The 17,548-nt window shown below is 43.3% G+C and overlaps 1 protein-coding gene across 2 annotated transcripts in view; it reads left to right on the forward strand.

Annotated features, from left to right (window-relative positions):
• Nucleotides 1–17,548, forward strand: part of whrnb (whirlin b) — a 75,243-nt gene that overhangs the window by 35,770 nt on the left and 21,925 nt on the right. For both annotated transcript variants that reach the window (XM_023838564.2, XM_023838565.2), the window contains exons 2-5: nt 549–767; nt 2,361–2,486; nt 13,197–13,402; nt 14,171–14,207. In XM_023838564.2, the coding sequence (XP_023694332.1) occupies nt 549–767; nt 2,361–2,486; nt 13,197–13,402; nt 14,171–14,207 (588 nt within the window). The remainder of the gene's footprint in view (nt 1–548; nt 768–2,360; nt 2,487–13,196; nt 13,403–14,170; nt 14,208–17,548) is intronic.

Below are 17,548 nucleotides of genomic sequence, written 5' to 3' on the forward strand. Positions count from 1 at the left end.
TCGAACTGAAAGGTAACGATTTTGCTGGTGTTGAACATTGACAGAGAGAGGTATTCATGAATTTTGAAATTAGTGGTGATTGAATGCATTTTGTATCAAAGTAATACAAAAGCATATACAGTTTAGTCCACTTGGGCTACTGATATGGTGCAAGTGTTAGGTGTTTGAAAGAGGGGGCATGATATTGAGACTGAAAACAATTATGAAAAATTGTAAACCGCGATACAGACCGAGCAGAGAGATTTTTGAATCTTTGAATCCCAACATTTGTGATGTGACCGCATGACGGCACATCTGTATGCGTGCATGAGCCCTTTAACACCGCTGGTGGCAGAGAGATGCATTTCTGCCTGCAGCCTGCAGCCACTTAGCCTGCGATGAGCCTCATCCCAGCTGATTTACATGCATTTCTGCCTGCAGCCTGCAGCCACTTAGCCTGCGATGAGCCTCATCCCAGCTGATTTACATGCACGCCTATGCAGACCCCACACTACTTCTGCTAATGGACATGTGTCCATCTCTGCCCCCCCCGCCTCCCTCCACTGCAGGTCCTGAAGGGCTGTAAGAAGCTCACCATGTCTGTGTGTTCCGTGGGCCGCATTCCCGGGGGCTACATCACCAACCACATCTACACCTGGGTGGACCCTCAGGGCCGTAGCGTGTCCCCGCCCCCGGACCTGCCCGAGCACAGGAGCGCCACCGTGAGGCGGGCCGGCAGCCAGCCCCGCAGCCACTCGCAGCTGCTGCAGGAGGGCGACGAGAAGCGGGTGAGTCCCGGAGCACCTAGACCCAGGAGCGAGGCCATTAGTGCCGCTGGCTAATAAAGCGAGGCAGCTCTGTGAGTTTAGCCAACCTTTCTGCTGCGTTTTGCCCATAAAGCCCCTGAGGTCAGCTCATTGGTCACATTTATTGGGCTCCAGGATGTTTCCCTGTGACCAAAAACATCCAGTTGGGCAGATTGGTGTCTATAAATTGCCCATACTGTGTGATTTTGTGTTTGTGTGTGTGTTTGTGTCTGTGTGTGATTTTGTGTGTGATTGTGTTTGTATATGTTTGAGTGTGTCTCTGTTTGTCTGTGTGTGATTACATGGTTTGTGTATGTCTGTGTGTCTATGTGTGACTGTGTGTATCTGTGTGATTGTGTGTCTGTGTGTGGCTGTATGTGATTGTGTGTGTATCTGTGTGATTGTGTGTGTCTGTGTGTGATTGTGTGTGTGTCTGTGTGTGATCACATGTCCGTGTGGTTGTATTTGTCTGTATGTGATTTTGTATCTGTATGTGATTGTGTGTATCTGTGTGATTGTGTGTATCTGTGTGATTGTGTGTATCTATGTCCTGTGATAGACTGGCACCCCTTCCTGTGTGTATCTGTGTGATTGTGTGTATCTATGTCCTGTGATAGACTGGCACCCCTTCCTGTGTGTATCTGTGTGATTGTGTGTATCTATGTCCTGTGATAGACTGGCACCCCTTCCTGTGTGTATCTGTGTGATTGTGTGTATCTATGTCCTGTGATAGACTGGCACCCCTTCCTGTGTGTATCTGTGTGATTGTGTGTATCTATGTCCTGTGATAGACTGGCACCCCTTCCTGTGTGTTCCTCCACCATGTCCCCTATGTTTTTTGCCATAGCCTCCAGTTCCCCCCACAACCCGCTACTGTAGGATGGTGTTCAAAACCAAAATAAATTGCCCTATGTAACCTACAAAATCTATTTTGATTTCCAGCTCAAACAATCCTTCTCCTGCCCCTTTTCTACTTGTTTCTTAACAAAGAGGATGAGTCGAGTTAGTGTTTACCATGCAGTGGTTCTTCATCTGCTGGATCATGACGGAATTGATTGATATGGAATCAAGTCAAGTGCTTTAGTCAGATTGATGGGACGTTTTGCTGAAAGATAGGATTATGAACGTATTCGTTTCTGCTTTCAGTAGAAGCTTAAAGATGGGGAAATTTACAGACCTGTAGTCAAGTTTATTGAAGGTATTAATAAAGACAATCTATTGTTTCTGCTGTCTCTGCAGAGACTTAATGTAACCCTGTTCTTTCATTTTCATTCAGCATATTTAAGTCAAGCCTTAACAATGGTTTGCCAATTTAACTGATGATAAAATAAGTCTGGCTCAGTAGATTAAAAGTCACTTTGCTGGATAATATAATATTTGAACTTATTATTTAAACATTCAGCCAGTCTGGTGAAGCTAAGAATCGTATATTGTCTCTGTGTATAAACTGTAGTTCAGTCCAGGGCACATGGAGTAATGAATCATGAGAATAGTATAGCTTTTGGAGGAGAAATGGTGTGAGATGGTGTAAGCTCCATGAACCACCTTTTTGAGGCTGCGTGTGTGACTCTCCAGGTGAACCTGGTCCTGGACGACGGGCGCTCCCTTGGCCTGATGATCCGGGGGGGTGCGGAGTACGCCCTGGGCATTTACATCACTGGGGTGGACCGGGGCTCCGCCGCAGAGTTAGGGGGACTCAAGGTACAGATGCATTCATACTTTGTTTTAACTGACTTTCTCCTCCCATTTCTCTGTTTTGTCAAACAACCTCCTTGACTGTGAATTTTGCATGATTATGACCTCGCCTAAACCAAACACGAAAAAGAGATTTTGTGCTCAATCTCAAATTCTTTAATTGAAGTTATTATAAAGATATAAATTCAGCATACCCAATTTAAGGGTGTTAAGTGCCTAATAAAAATGTTCCCTCTATCCCCATTTGTTTTTTTTCTTTCCTGTTAATAATTCTTAGACCTCAATCTTTAGCGTTAATAGCTCCTGGTGTTCATGCATTTAGACCCAAGTCCACAGACAGACAGATTTAAATCTCTGTCTAGACCTTGAATCGTGAGGAGCGAACACTTGATTCTGAAAGCACTGAGGCTGTACTGCACATAGACTAAACTCTGACCTCTTCTTGCCTGAATGCTCCATCAGGTGAAGGTTGACTGAACACAGATGGATTTGGTCTTCATTTGGAGTAGGTTCAATATGCTGGTTTACCCAGTAATGTAATAACGGCAAGCTGCCATTTTATTGCGTTGGATTTTATGTTGGGCTTGTAAGTCTTGCTTGCCTGATGACTTCAGTAACACTGCTATGCTTGGCTTGTATCCCTGTGTGCGATTTACATTCTTTTGCGGTAATAAGCTGGATCATGGTCTCGCAAAAGGATAAGTCTGGCTATATATTACATGTTTCTGTTAGTTTGTTTTCACATAGTGGTACACCTATGTAATCTATGCTTTTAAGGATAATTTCGACAACCTTCCCTAATAAAATTGGTTGGAAAATATAAGTGTGCATCAATTTATACAGCCAGTGTCCAGACAATTTCCCAAGTACCTCTCTATACTGAGCAGAGTCCATGACTATTTCAAGGTCATAAATTTGTGAGACTGCCATTCATTTACCAAAATACTTATATAATATCTTTAGTGTATATACATTTCCCTGCTGATGTGTATGTTCAAGCAAACTGAGCAATGCAAGCCGCTACATAGTGCTTATTCACCCTGGATTCAACATTGATGTATGGAGAGTGTATTCCTGGCTGGATTCCATCCGTCCATTTTCAAAAAGCACTTGTCCTTCTGGAACCCTGGTTTAAAAGCACACAGCACTGGGCAAGCACATAATGCCTGTCTGTCTCTGGACATTCGCAATCACACACACACACACACACACACAGATTAGGTATCTATGTCTTTGTGGGGACTCTCCATTAATTTCTACGGGTATAACCCTAATCGCAACAATGACAACCTTAACCCCTACCCAGCCCTAACCTTAACCATAAGTAACCAAAAAAATACAAAAAAAATTTTTGTGTATTGATTGTATTTACATATTTTTCTAAAAATAGAATTTCCCCTTGTGAAAATGTGTCTCAGCAAGGTCAAAATAAGAGATTTTTATTTCATTGTGGGGAGACTGTGTATTTCTAGAGGAACCTGGGGGAAACCTACACAGCACTGGGTGTTCATGTATGGACAGGTAAAGGAGAAGGTGATTATGGACAGATCAGGGAGATGGGGATCATGTATGGGCAGAATAGCGAGATGGGGATCATATATGGGCAGATCAGCGAGATGGGGATCATGTATGGGCAGGTAGTAAAGGAGAAGGTGATTATGGACAGATCAGGGAGATCACAGACCGATCTGGGAGAGAATGATCTGGTGTGGTCAGATCAGGGAGAGGGCAATTATGTATGGGCAGATCAGTGAGATGGGGATCATGTATGGACAGATCAGCGAGATGGGGATCATGTATGGGCAGAATAGCGAGATGGGGATCATGTATGGGCAGATCAGCGAGATGGGGATCATGTATGGGCAGATCAGCGAGATGGGGATCATGTATGGGCAGATCAGCGAGATGGGGATCATGTATGGGCAGATCAGCGAGATGGGGATCATGTATGGGCAGATCAGCAAGATGGGGTTCATGTATGGACAGATCAGCGAGATAGGGATCATGTATGGACAGATCAGCGAGATGGGGATCATGTATGGACAGATCAGCGAGATGGGGATCATGTATGGGCAGATCAGTGAGATAGGGATCATGTATGGGCAGATCAGCGAGATGGGGATCATGTATGGGCAGATCAGCGAGATGGGGATCATGTATGGGCAGATCAGCGAGATGGGGATCATGTATGGACAGATCAGCGAGATGGGAATCATGTATGGACAGATCAGCGAGATGGGGATCATGTATGGACAGATCAGCGAGATGGGGATCATGTATGGACAGATCAGCGAGATGGGGATCTGATGAAATGAATTAAATCATCAAAACAGTGATACCAGTGACCAGTAATGTAATTAAATGCATTTCATAAAAGAAATAACACTAATAATGATACATTAATAAATTATATCATAAACATCTTGTGGGTCTTATGAGTCTTAAAATTGCCTATACATCATATCGTACGACATAATATTTTATTTCGTATTATCAAAATGTCTTAACTAAAAACTGTACAGCATGTGCAACTGCGAACACTCCCCTATAAGGAAGCTGGAAGTAACTTAAGCTGTGAAACAAAACGCTACGAATAAGAAGCTAAACGAACCGGAAGCTGCAGATAAATAGCTAACTTAAGCCGCGTGTGACTTAAGTAAATATCGGGCGACAAGGTTGACCTTGGCCAAGAAACACGAAGACAACGGAATCAGCAAACGCACTGAGAAAGCGCACAGTGATCCGTAGCTCCGCCCACCGCCCCGCTCCGATTATCATATATTTCCATGTAGTGAATTTGAAAATGAAAAGGCAAAGTAGGAAATGAAAAGCCGAATTGGAAAATGAAAAGACAAAAAGGGTTTTTAATTTTATTTTTTAATTTTTCACATCTGATTCATATATGAGTGGAAAATGAAAATGCAAATGGTGCTATTTCATTTTAATTTTCATTTTTGCAGGATTTTTGCGCACAGACTTTGGAAACTAAATGGCAAAGTGGAGATTGTGTATTTTCTTTTTATCTTTTAAATTTTTTATTTTTTTTGCAGAAAATACCTCCTACAGTGGTGAAACACATGGATGTACAAAAAGTTTTATTCTTTAAGAGTTGAAAACCGGTTCGGACGATTCACTGAAAAGAACCGGTTCAAACGAATGATTTGTTTACTTGAATAGCTGTTTTTGCATCTTAGTTTGCTTAGTGCTTTTCACCCCGACTGAAAATTGAGTAAATACAAATGCGATTCTGCGTTGTGTTGGACTTGGGTATTAATACATCAATCATGTTACAACAGATTCGCTGTGTGATATCACACGTTGTAGCAGGACAGGACTGACTGTATGTTTTTAATTCCATCGATGTGAAAATGGTTAAGGCACCTAGATTTTGAGATGCCGTTATCCTGGGAAAGACTAAAGAGGCTTTGTCAGTGAGCCAAAACACTTTAATTGTTCCGTCAAAAAGGACAGTGATGTACAGCATCCAGATGCTCGATGTCCACCTGATACCTGGTGCCATATCTCTGACGAAAGGGTGAAATATACCAGCTGGCCAGGAAGGTTGGACCAGGCAAGGAGCCAGACAGACTATTGACAGTCAGCAAGATTCTGGACGTTGACGGCTTGGCCTGAGCACTGAAGATAAATGATACGTTCTAGTCATTTTAGATGAAAATTCTCCTTGGGGGGTGGGGAGAGAGTGAGTTAAAAAATGTTTCCATACAATGTTATGCCCCAGTGCATGTAATAGCTCCGCTGGGCATATTTGCTGGCATTTTCCATTCCACTGCAGTGTTTTGTCACATTCCCACCCACAGCACTGACGGTCCAGGTGCGGCCTGGCAGCACCTCATCCAACAGCTTTCATGTTATTAGGTACAGAGCAGTGGGCAGCTGAAGGGGCTGCACCTGTCCCCCTGCTATAGACAAAGGCCATTACCAGCCCCTCTGGGGGGGGGGGGGGAGACAACAGGCTGGCCTTGCTGTAGATGAACAAACCTTAAATTGCTTTTGCTCAGGACCTCAACTGAAAACAGTCGTAGTATGAAAAATGAATTTAAACGGATTCATAGAATTTTGGGGGAGCCTGAATTCGTGGCACCATGCCTCTTTTATTTACCAATCAGGAACACAGTGATTTCAAAGATGTGCTCGGCTTTGCTGAAGAAGCCACATGACTGGCATATAGTTGCTATAGTCGGAAAGATAGCAGAATAACATTCGCATTCCATTTAACGTATCTGCAGCTAGACTTTCCGGATATAATGATGATTAACATCGATTATCACAAACAGACAAATCAAAGAAACATCTTGATACAGGAAGAAGCTCAAAGAATCAATAAGATCTTAATGTATATTTTTCATGTTCACTTCTGTTTCACAGTCTGTTTGAAGAGAACATTGTGTCTCATTCTGTTATCAAGACTCTCATTCAGCTCCAAATTTTCCTCAACAACATGTTGTATTGAACCATCAATGACTGTCTAATGGTGTGATGGGGAGGATCTGTATTCCTGCCATGAATGAAGCTCTCATTAATCTTCCGCGTCTGCTGTGAACGTTTTATTTAATGATTGATCGACCTCATCGAGTCAGCTGAGCTGCTGCTGTTGTTTACCGTTGCTTTTGGGGATGTTGTGTCAAGCATCTTCCCCTTTTTTTTCCGGCAAACACCGATGTTTACAGTGTAACCTGTCATTTATGGCTGCATCCCGCCACGCTTTCACTGGAAGTGTTTACGCGGTATGTGCTGAGAGTCTGCTGTCGCTGTCTCACTCAAACGCACGCATATCCAAATAATGCACTGTACAATGTGACCTAGAGCCCATGGGATCGATTTAAACCAATAAAGAGAAACACACAATGCATATACTTACATGCTCATGTACGCACCCACAACATTCCCACATGTACATGTCTAACTGCATCACCAGAAGGGAACAAAACATCCCCATATAGTTACTTTGTCTTAATAGCCTAATAAACTTAATTGCTACATTAATTACAGTGCTTCTGAAATTAGCAATAAAATCAGTGCCCGGGACTCCTTGCCAAAAGAAGAGGTAAATCTTTAAGGCAATCATTTTGTGAAATTCAGGTTAATTGTTTGTCTTGTGACCTGTGGGATTAATGAAATCCTATGAAGTCACGTAGAGGGATCTGGAATAGAGATTAACAGAATGCTGTTTTCCTGTAAGGGGCAGCTGTTGAAATTTGCCGTGGTCTGTGAGAGGTCATGTAGCCGTCTGTTATCTGCAGAGAGCTGCCTCCTTTCTACTGCACAGGAGGGGAACGACATGATATTTATAGTGATATTTACATTGATGCATCTGTTGTAACTGTTGAGTTATATGCATAACACCTATGCAAAGAATGCAGTAGATCAATCCACGTTTTTGCTCCCTCCCAGCTCCCTGCCAGACAGTCCATGTTTTTGCTCCCTCCAAGCTCCCTGCCAGACAGTCCATGTTTTTGCTCCCTCCCAGCTCCCTGCCAGACAGTCTATGTTTTAGCTCCCTCAAAGTTCCGTGCCAGACAGTCCACGTTTTTGCTCCCTCCCAGCTCCCTGCCAGACAATCCACGTTTTTGCTCCCTCCCAGCTCCCTGCCAGCCAGTCTATGTTTTTGCTCCCTCCAAGCTCCCTGCCAGACAGTCCATGTTTTTGCTCCCTCCCAGCTCCCTGCCAGACAGTCCATGTTTTTGCTCCCTCCCAGCTCCCTGCCAGACAGTCCATGTTTTTGCTCCCTCCCAGCTCCCTGCCAGACAGTCTATGTTTTTGCTCCCTCAAAGTCCCCTGACAGACAGTCCACGTTTTTGCTCCCTCCCAGCTCCCTGCTGAGAGGGGTTGAGGCTTTGAGGCTGCATGCAAACTTGACAATGGTGTTTGGCATCAAGGCAGATGCATGCCTTTAACAATGGAGATGCAATGGTATGTCACACTTTTATCAATCCCCACAAGCTTGTTTGCCATATTAGTTATAGAGTTCTGCTTCAGAATAGATGCTCTTCTCTTTATTTACTCCTGTGTTGCTGTATTATATAGCAAGGGATGGGCTTTCTGGCAGGACAGGTGAAATAAAAATGCAGAAACCATTAAATGTTATAGAAACACTAAAGATCTTTTGAATGAATTGCTTGCTGGGTTGAAATTGGCACAGGCCCAAAGTGTTTTTTCCCCTATCCACTAATTTTCTTTGAAGTGTGACTAAATTGAAGGTCAAATGGAAATAATGCAAGTCAGCCCTATTAATTGAATAATCAATAAAAAAAAAAGTCATTAAATCGTTGATCCATATAGGTCACTTACTGACAGGTTCTTGCTGAAAAATTATTTTGTGTGGTTTCCCACTGTGTGTTATGAGTCAGGGAATTTTCGCCTAGCAATTTTCAACTGCTTTGAATTGTATTGTAATTAAGTTAATGCAACACCCTGCGTAAGGCATATAATAAAGAACAAACAAGCAGATCAAAAAGAACACAAGGCATATAATAAAGAACAAACAAGCAAATCAAAAAGAACACAAGGCATATAATAAAGAACAAACAAGCAGATCAAGAAGAACAAACAAGCAAATCCAAAAGGACACAAGACATAAAATAAAGAATAAATAAGCAAATCATAAAGAACAAGCAATTAGACCATAAGGAATGAATAAGCAAACAATAAAGAACAAACAAACAGATAACATGGAACAAACATGAAGATCATAAAGAACAAATAAGAAAATTATAAAGACCAAACAAGCAAATCTTGAAGAAAAAGCAAATCATAAAAAACAGCCAGGTCACAAGGAATAAATTAGCAAATAGTAAAGAACAAACCCTAGTCTTGTTTATGGTATCATATGGATAGATCAGTCAAGCCCATTGTCTCAGTGCTGAATACTTGGTCCTCAACCAGCTTCCCTGTCATTAAAATCCAGCGGTTTCCTTGTATGACGGAAGGAAGGCTTAATTAGTGCAGCTCCCTGAAGGGAGAGCAGATGCGAGAGTCGAGCTGTCAGACACATCTGTCACTCCTAACACTGTCTTAGACACCTGAATGTCACTAAAAAGAAGACAGATGGCCGAGTCTCCAGTACTGTTCACTTTCTGGCCACCTGATGTTCTTCTGGACGTAGAAGACATGACAGCTCCTCCGACACCTCCTCACGGCTGAGGGCTGCCGTGCCCTTTGTACAGATACAGTAACTGCACTTGCCTCCTCAAATGTAGCCTTTGATGCAATAAAACTGTGCATCCCTCACCCCCTGCTCACTGCTGTGGGGAATATCAGGTGACCTGCTGAATTTTTAAGGGCGTTTACAGGCATATACATGCTGAAATTGAGGACAGAGAGTAATTGCCTCCTTTTTCTGCTGTGCTTGCCAGGCCACTGAGATGTTGTCTATTAAAAACTTGTGCATATTTAGCAAACGCTATTTCCAAAGCAATGTTCACGTGAGGAGGGCCATCGCTGGAGCGATGAAGGGCATCACAGTGCTACGATTAGTCTGCCAGCCATAGGATTCAAATGCATGAGCACATAGTCAGGGATGCACATACACACCGTATACACTACACATTATTGGAGTGGCTGCATTATTAGACTGACATGCCGGTTCGTGCATGTATCTGCCCTTTGAAGGGCTGGTGTCCCACCCAGGGTGTAGCTTTGCCTTCTGCCCCAAGCTACCCAGGATACCCGAGATTCCACACCCCCCTCCTCGGCCCTGACCCGGGTATGGATGGGCGGTTCTTTCTGTCATTCAGATTCTGTGCATGCTATTTTATTTTGCTGCAAAAAAATATAGATTATAATTGCGGAATAATGACAGAATAAGAATCTCCATGAGGATTTCAAGGATGGATTTAATTGTTTTTTTTTTTTCTTGATACGCTTGTTTTTCTTACACATAACTTGATGGAAGTAAACATGTGGACCAGCTGTACTTTTCCAAGGATTCTTTTGTCCAGCATCTCCAGGAGTCTGATGCTGGGAATGTTCATAGCTAGATAAGGACGGGCATTTTGTGTATTTTTTATTATTGAACCACTGTAGTGTGTAATTACTTTCCAGAAATAGTGCTGAATGTAAAGTGCAGAGCAATGTCTGACGGTTGGACTTTCCCTTTCTTCTGTATTTATGCTCTGAAGCTCCGATGTGGGAACGCGATTAAACAGTTTGGGGCAGCTCGGAATGTGGCTACTGGGGAATCACGGAATTGTGAGGGAATCTCAACTCTCCAAAGTGCTGTGATGTGGTAGACTTGCAGATCATCCTGTGAAAAATGCACCCAAAAGAGAACAATTTAAATTTGGGGTAACTACACAGTAATTTCCCTTTGGATAGCTTTGAAATTTCGAAAGGTAATTTCTTATACAGCTTTAGTTATGCTGACTTTTGCTATGTCTTGAAATTGCGAGGTTTCTTTTTGTTTTATAAACTGGCCTTTCAAGTGTTATGTCTGGATAACACTGACATTCAGGTCCAGTCTCAATAAGTAATGGAATGATTTGGTAGAGCGGCCTTAGGATGAAGGACAATTCATCAGCATCTCCTTTTTCCATGGTTTCACCTCACCTGGGTGTACAGGCAGAGATCAGGGGGACGAAGGAGAAGCTGACTGTGCGTGTGGCTTTGTTCTCTTGTGCGTCTCTGGCACTCTGGATATTGGTGGCTGTAAATCAGCACTCCAACCCCCCCCCTCCCCCAACAAACATTTTTCTCCTGCCAGTGGGAGCCCTCCCCACTGCTGAATCACCTAGATTAAAATACTGTTGTGAAGAGGGACAGAAGAACTGGAGAACTCCAGTTCCAGGTCTACACCCCTGCAAGCACAATCAACTGCCTGTTCAGTTCAGGAAACGTTTCCAGCGCTAGCAGAGCAAACTTAAGAGGAAATGCCTCAAGATATCACAGGATAAAGATTCTGTGCTTATAAAATTACTTAAGTTTGTTGTTTAGAATTGAATTGCCTATTAGGTTCTTGTTTTGTTGGAAGATGTTGTGTAGCTCTTGCTTCTATACTTGCACGTATAACTGAGCATTAATTGGGAGCTCAGCCTAGCCGCACTTTATGGCTAGCTGACTCAGCCTGCATGTATGTTTGTTATGTGCTCTTTGCCTCACTTAAACATCACTTTGGGTGAAATGTGTCTGCTAAATGAAATGAATGTAAATGCAGTGCCCTAAAAAAGCTGCAGACATTGAGGCAGCCTCAGACTTGGAGTCTGTTAGGAAGCAGTGCTTCTGCACTTCAGCAATATGAGCTGGGAGCAGAAGGTCTGCAGTACAGTCTGCTTCATTTACCTGAAGTTACCAGTTTCCAGAAGCGTGGTGTTTTTGCCATGATTGTGGAGGATATACGCAGAAAATAAAGTGTTAGCCTATATATGGCCAGGGGATTGATTCTGGAGGTTTATCATTTTAGAATAGACAGTGGTCATATCCTCTGATTTATTTAGCATGACTGGATTTGGTCACATCATTCAGATTCAGCTCTGACTTTATTGGGGCAGCGACTGCACTCCAGCTTAGCGTCTCTAGATATTGATCCAATTACAGTTTTATTCAAGCTGTGACACCTGCAGAAATGATTTATTAGGGGGGAAAAGAACAAATCTGGAAAGTGGATACTTCGGCTGGCATGATGAAGTCACCTGTGGAAGCTCCATAATTTGCCAAGACTTTCTTCACGACATTTTGCCTTTTCCAACAAACCACCAGTCGGCAGGGTGCCCACAACCAAGAAAAAATTTCTGCCCATTTATTGCATTTTTTGGTGATTTTTCTCCTTTTTTTGCAGAGATCAACAGACTGTTTATTTCGAAATGTTGGGTTTTGGTGCCTTGAATTATGACTGTGCTGCTAAAAGTAGCCGGATAGTAAAGCACTGAGCCGCAGCCACTTTGGAGGTCCGTCCACTTTGTCTGTGCTCTACTCCTCCTTCAGAGCGAGGACAGATGCAGCCGTGGTGGGGCAAACACTTACATACCAATAAAATACCCATACCCACATGTGCCCACCCACCCAGTCAGCGGCAGACCCAGCAAGCCAATCGGATGTGATTCTTTCACTGCAGAGATAATTCCAGTCTGAGGCGACAGGCACATCAGTGGAGTAGCAACCACTTGTACAGCCTGATATGGTTTCGTGCCGCTGGCAAGAGCACGTCTGCTATTTTTTCCTGCGTTGTCTTTCAGGAAGACAAAGATCAGCAGCTGAAAGACCATGGCTGAAAGTTTGAAAGCTTAGTGTACTTGCTTTTTCTACTTTACTTTATTAGCCCTTGGGTAGAATTAAATTCAACCTACATTCTACTAAGGGTGTTAATCAAAGCGTAAGCAGTGCTTGGCTCCAGCGGGCTGTAAGAGCAGCAAGATAACAGCACATCAGCACCTTGGCAAGCTATTGATAAATTTAGCACGTTTTGTCCTAAGTAATTTATGCATTTGTTGCCCTTGTTGTTCACATATGACCATGCTGCTGCATTTTCACTTGGTTTTTTGCTAATTAGAAGTTTTTGGTTTTGGGTTTCTTGTTTTGTTGTGCACTCAGATGAATGTGAGGCACCAGCACGGTGGGTCGGGGCTTTTTATGATACTGGAGGGGGGCAGCCTTGTGTGTCTGTGTGACTTGGCTTGGGAGGCGATCGAAGCTCTCTGCCTGTGTGCCCGGGTCGGCCTGCTGACCTGTCCCCCGCCCCCGCCCCCCCCCCCCACGCGCACACAGGTAGGCGACCAGATCCTGGAAGTGAACGGGCGCAGCTTCCTGAGCATCCCCCACGACGAGGCCGTGCAGGTGCTAAAGACGTCCCGGCACCTGATGATGATGGTGAAGGACGTGGGCCGCCTGCCACACGCCCGCACGATCGTGGACGAGACCCGCTGGATCCCCAGCTCCCAGATCGCGGAGAGCTCAGCCAGCACAGTCAGCGGGTAAGATCGCGACCCGAGGGCCGTGCCCAAAAAGCACATATCCTGCAGCAGGAGGTTATCAGCTTAACACCTTCTGTCTGCCTCCTGTACATCACAGATTAGTCTGTGTGGAAGGAGCAGCTGAATCAGCTTAATATTCCAGGTTAAAGGATTGTAACACATACATTTAAGGAACATCATACAGACATTAAAGGAACACCATACAGACATTAAAGGAATATCATACAGACATTAAAGGAACATCATACAGACATTAAAGGAACATCATACAGACATTAAAGGAACATCATATAGACAAAGGAACTTCATACAAATATTAAAGGAGCATTATACACACATTAAAGGAACATTACATAGACATTAAAGCCACATCATACGACATCAAAGGAACACCATACAGATATTAAAGGAACATTATTCAGTCATTAAAGGAGCATCACACCAACCTTAAAGAATCGCCATACAGACCTCAAAGGAACATCATACAGAACTCAAAGGAACACCATACAGACATTAAAGAAGCATTGTTTGTGCCACTGTACACTCAGTTCTCTATTCCAACACTTTACTGAAGTCCTCTGTCATTAGGGCATTAGGACTGGAAAAGTCCCGCTTTTCCACACATGATGTCTGTTTAATAATAGCTGGACGTTCTCCTGTCAGTGAAAGGCATGCTGGGTAGAAGGTTCTTTCTCCCTTACATGCTTAGCAGCTAAACAGGTTCTTTCTGGGTTTAACTCTTTGTTTCTTTCCCTCGTTGGCTTACAGGCTGTCCTTGGACAATGGCTCTTTGGCCTCTGGAAAGGTACCTGTATGGTCGGTCCTGAGGATATTATTAATGACTATATATACATGCGCACACTCTCTTTGACCAGTGCCTCAGATACACCTGCTCATGTACAAAAACAGCCAGCAAATTATGTGGCTGAATGCTTACTGAACACAGATAGAGTCAAAGGGTTAAGCAACAGAATGACTAGACGCATGCTGTAAGTGAGTGTGAAGGTGGTGTGATCGCTGGTGCCACAATCCTGGGGTTTTCCCTCAGTACAGGGTCTAGAGTTTACAGAGAACTGCGTGATAAATAAAATATATTCTGTCAGTGGCAGTTCTGTGGGCAAGAACACCTTGTTAATGACAGAGGTCATAGAGGGGAATGGCCAGACTCATTAAAGCTATCAGACAGGCCACAAGTGCAGAAAGGCTTCTCTGAATGCATAATTTGCACTAAAAAAAAAGTGGATCGTATCTGGTACTATCTAGGTGTACCTAATACAGTGGCCACTGAGTGTATATATACAGTACTGTGCAAAAGTCTTTGGCAGTCAAAGACAATGTTTAAAGCTGTTTATCTAGGTAGTAAATCTATATTTGCTTCAGAAAGCAAACAGTGTAACATTACAACATATACAAATTAAGAATAAGACAATAAAAGCTAACAGGAATGTCTTACATTTTCCATAATGTTACTGATATGTCATAGAACACTGCTTCAGTTCCAAAGTCTACACAGGGGCACCTCAGCCATTCCATGTATTAATTGAATTTCACCACCAGCTCACTTAATTAATTAACTATATTGATAACTTAATGAGGTATTCGTTAGACCAGGGTGACACCCAAAAATGTGCAGGAGCCCTGCACATTTTTAGGTTTCCCCTCATTTAACACACCTGATTCAACTCCTTGTGCTAATTATCACATAACTCCTGAGCTGAATAACCTGTGGTGAAACAGGGAAAGAGCTAAGCTCTACACAGATCCCCCCCCCATAGGGTGACCACCTAATCCATGTCAGGAGGGACACTATGAGCTACTTCAGCTTTTACAAACTACTTTAAAGCTGAAAGGGTTCTGTGCTCTGCTGAAATGTTTGGTTAGTTAATAGATTGAAAGACTCATCCAGCTGTTTCGCATTAACATTACTGACACATATGCATGATTATAGGAGACTGACCAATAAGCATACGGCAAGAACCCAGTGCTTAAGTAAAATCCTGGTCCTTTTAATTGAAATGTATGTTACAAATCCTGTTGTAGCTCATAGTGTCCCTCCTGACATGGATTAGGTGGTCACCCTACCCCCCCACCATGGAGGTGACACCCCTGCATCAGACGAACCAGGTGTGCTTGTGCTTGAGATGAAAAATACGTGGGTGTTTTGTATGGCAGCAGCAAATGCAGCAATAACTTTCTGAGAGGTTTTGAAACATTTAACAGACATAATATCACAGTTTAATGCCAACATGGAGATCATGTAAACATTATTTTATTTGAAAGCCTGAGACTTTTGCACAGTGCTGTACATGCGTGGAAATTAAGAGACTGCAGCACAATTTTTTGTTTCACTCATTTCTCAATTTATGGCTGTGCGTCTGTGAATAATATATATTTTTTCTGCAAACTGCAGCCTGGTTCTTCCCTGTTTCTCATTAATGAAGGGCGTCTTCCCTGCTTTATGGTCTTCAGTCCTGCTTCTAGGAGCCTGATACAAACTATCCTAGCAGTGCACTTCACACCTGCACTTAATGTTCCCCGTTCCTTTTCAAGGTCACTTGATGTCATCCTTCGATTCATGAGAAACTGTCGGATAAGATAACGGTCATCTCTGGCATTAGAATGTCGCTTCCGCCCTTTACCTGGCTGATTCCCAGTGTCTCCTGCTTCACCTTATATTTGTGTCCTGCTGTCTTAGACATTTTGAACCTGAAGCATCCTGCTGCTCAGCGCAGCCTCTGTGAGCAGTGCCATGATAAAACCAGGGTTTAAAAGTGCAGATTTAATTTTTAATATAGAGTGGTCTCTTCATTTTTTCCGTGGCTGTATATACATGTGTTGGCATGCGTCATTCGGTACGGATGCAGTGTATTTCAACACGCCTGAATCATGTACCAAACGTGTCACACTCACTGCTATTAGGCTGACGTTGTAGAGACAGACTCGTAGATGGCATCTCTCTCGTTTCAAACTCACTAATCAGTTGTGAGTGGCTAATTTTGGTGGTCATGAAAGCCATGGCTTGTATTGCTTGGTAACTTCTATAATGTTCTCAGGTTGGTCAAATTCCCTCTCAGACCGACACTGTAATCAGACTTCATAGCTTGTGAACGTACTTGATGTAGTGACAGTGTAAAGCTGCCTGTGTCCCCGTGGGCTCCAGGTTGTCCCCTTTTGTGATACTGTCAGGCCGTAATGTGACACGTGTCCTTCTTTGTGACACTGATGTATGGCGTGTGTGTTTGTTTCCTCTGGTACTGCCATCTCCTTCTCTGTCAGCTCCTAAAAAGTCCACATTTCATATGTATTCCAAGCAGGTCACCCGTTTAAGAATAAATTCCTCCGTTTTCTGTCTAAAGATGTCGGGATTAGCTGCTCTGACTGGGGTGCAGCACCTGGATAAGCCACGGCAACTGCAATACATAAGTAATGTGCTGAGTCGTGACAAGAATGGCTGAAGTGGTTTATAACCTAATCGCCACTTAGTTTGTTTTTTAGTTAGTGAATAATCAGAGTTACTGATGTGGGGGTAATCCTTTATTACATAAAACACCACAAAGTCTGTGTAACCAGATCCAGGTACACTAGTGTCTAAAATTGTAGAAACACCTGCATTTTTGGCATTATGCTTTAAAAATTGCTACACGAATATTTGCAGTAATGTTCATAAACAATCAAAGAATGTTACAAATATACACTGGATGATTAAATTAGTAATTGGAGTAAAAGGAATACAGTTCTTTAAAAATTGGAAGTATTTCCACAATTTTGGCCTCTAGTGTGTTACATCATCTTTCTCATTTTTGATGGCAGGACTGTGTCAGTTTTACAGACGCTGTCCAGTCTTTGGAGGGTGAAAGGTCATTGTCAGTTCAGGGATACACATCTGTCTTCACCCCCCTAGTCTCTTTGAACTGCTAAAACTTGAGCACCAACAACAGCCTGTGCCGCTCCAGCTGTGGAGAGGGGGTAGTGAATGGGGGACTCTCACGAAGACTGTCACGCTCCACGAGTGTGAAATTGCTTTAATCTTCCCGTTTCCTCATACCTGCACTGCCGCAGCTAGTGATGCTGCGTCACCCCCGACGTCCCCCTCCCTCTCCAGCCCCCCCTCCGATATCCTCGATAAACTGCCACCTCATATACGAC

The sequence above is a fragment of the Paramormyrops kingsleyae genome, chromosome 2 (genome assembly GCF_048594095.1).
Source record: "Paramormyrops kingsleyae isolate MSU_618 chromosome 2, PKINGS_0.4, whole genome shotgun sequence".
Taxonomy (NCBI): Eukaryota; Metazoa; Chordata; class Actinopteri; order Osteoglossiformes; family Mormyridae; genus Paramormyrops; species Paramormyrops kingsleyae.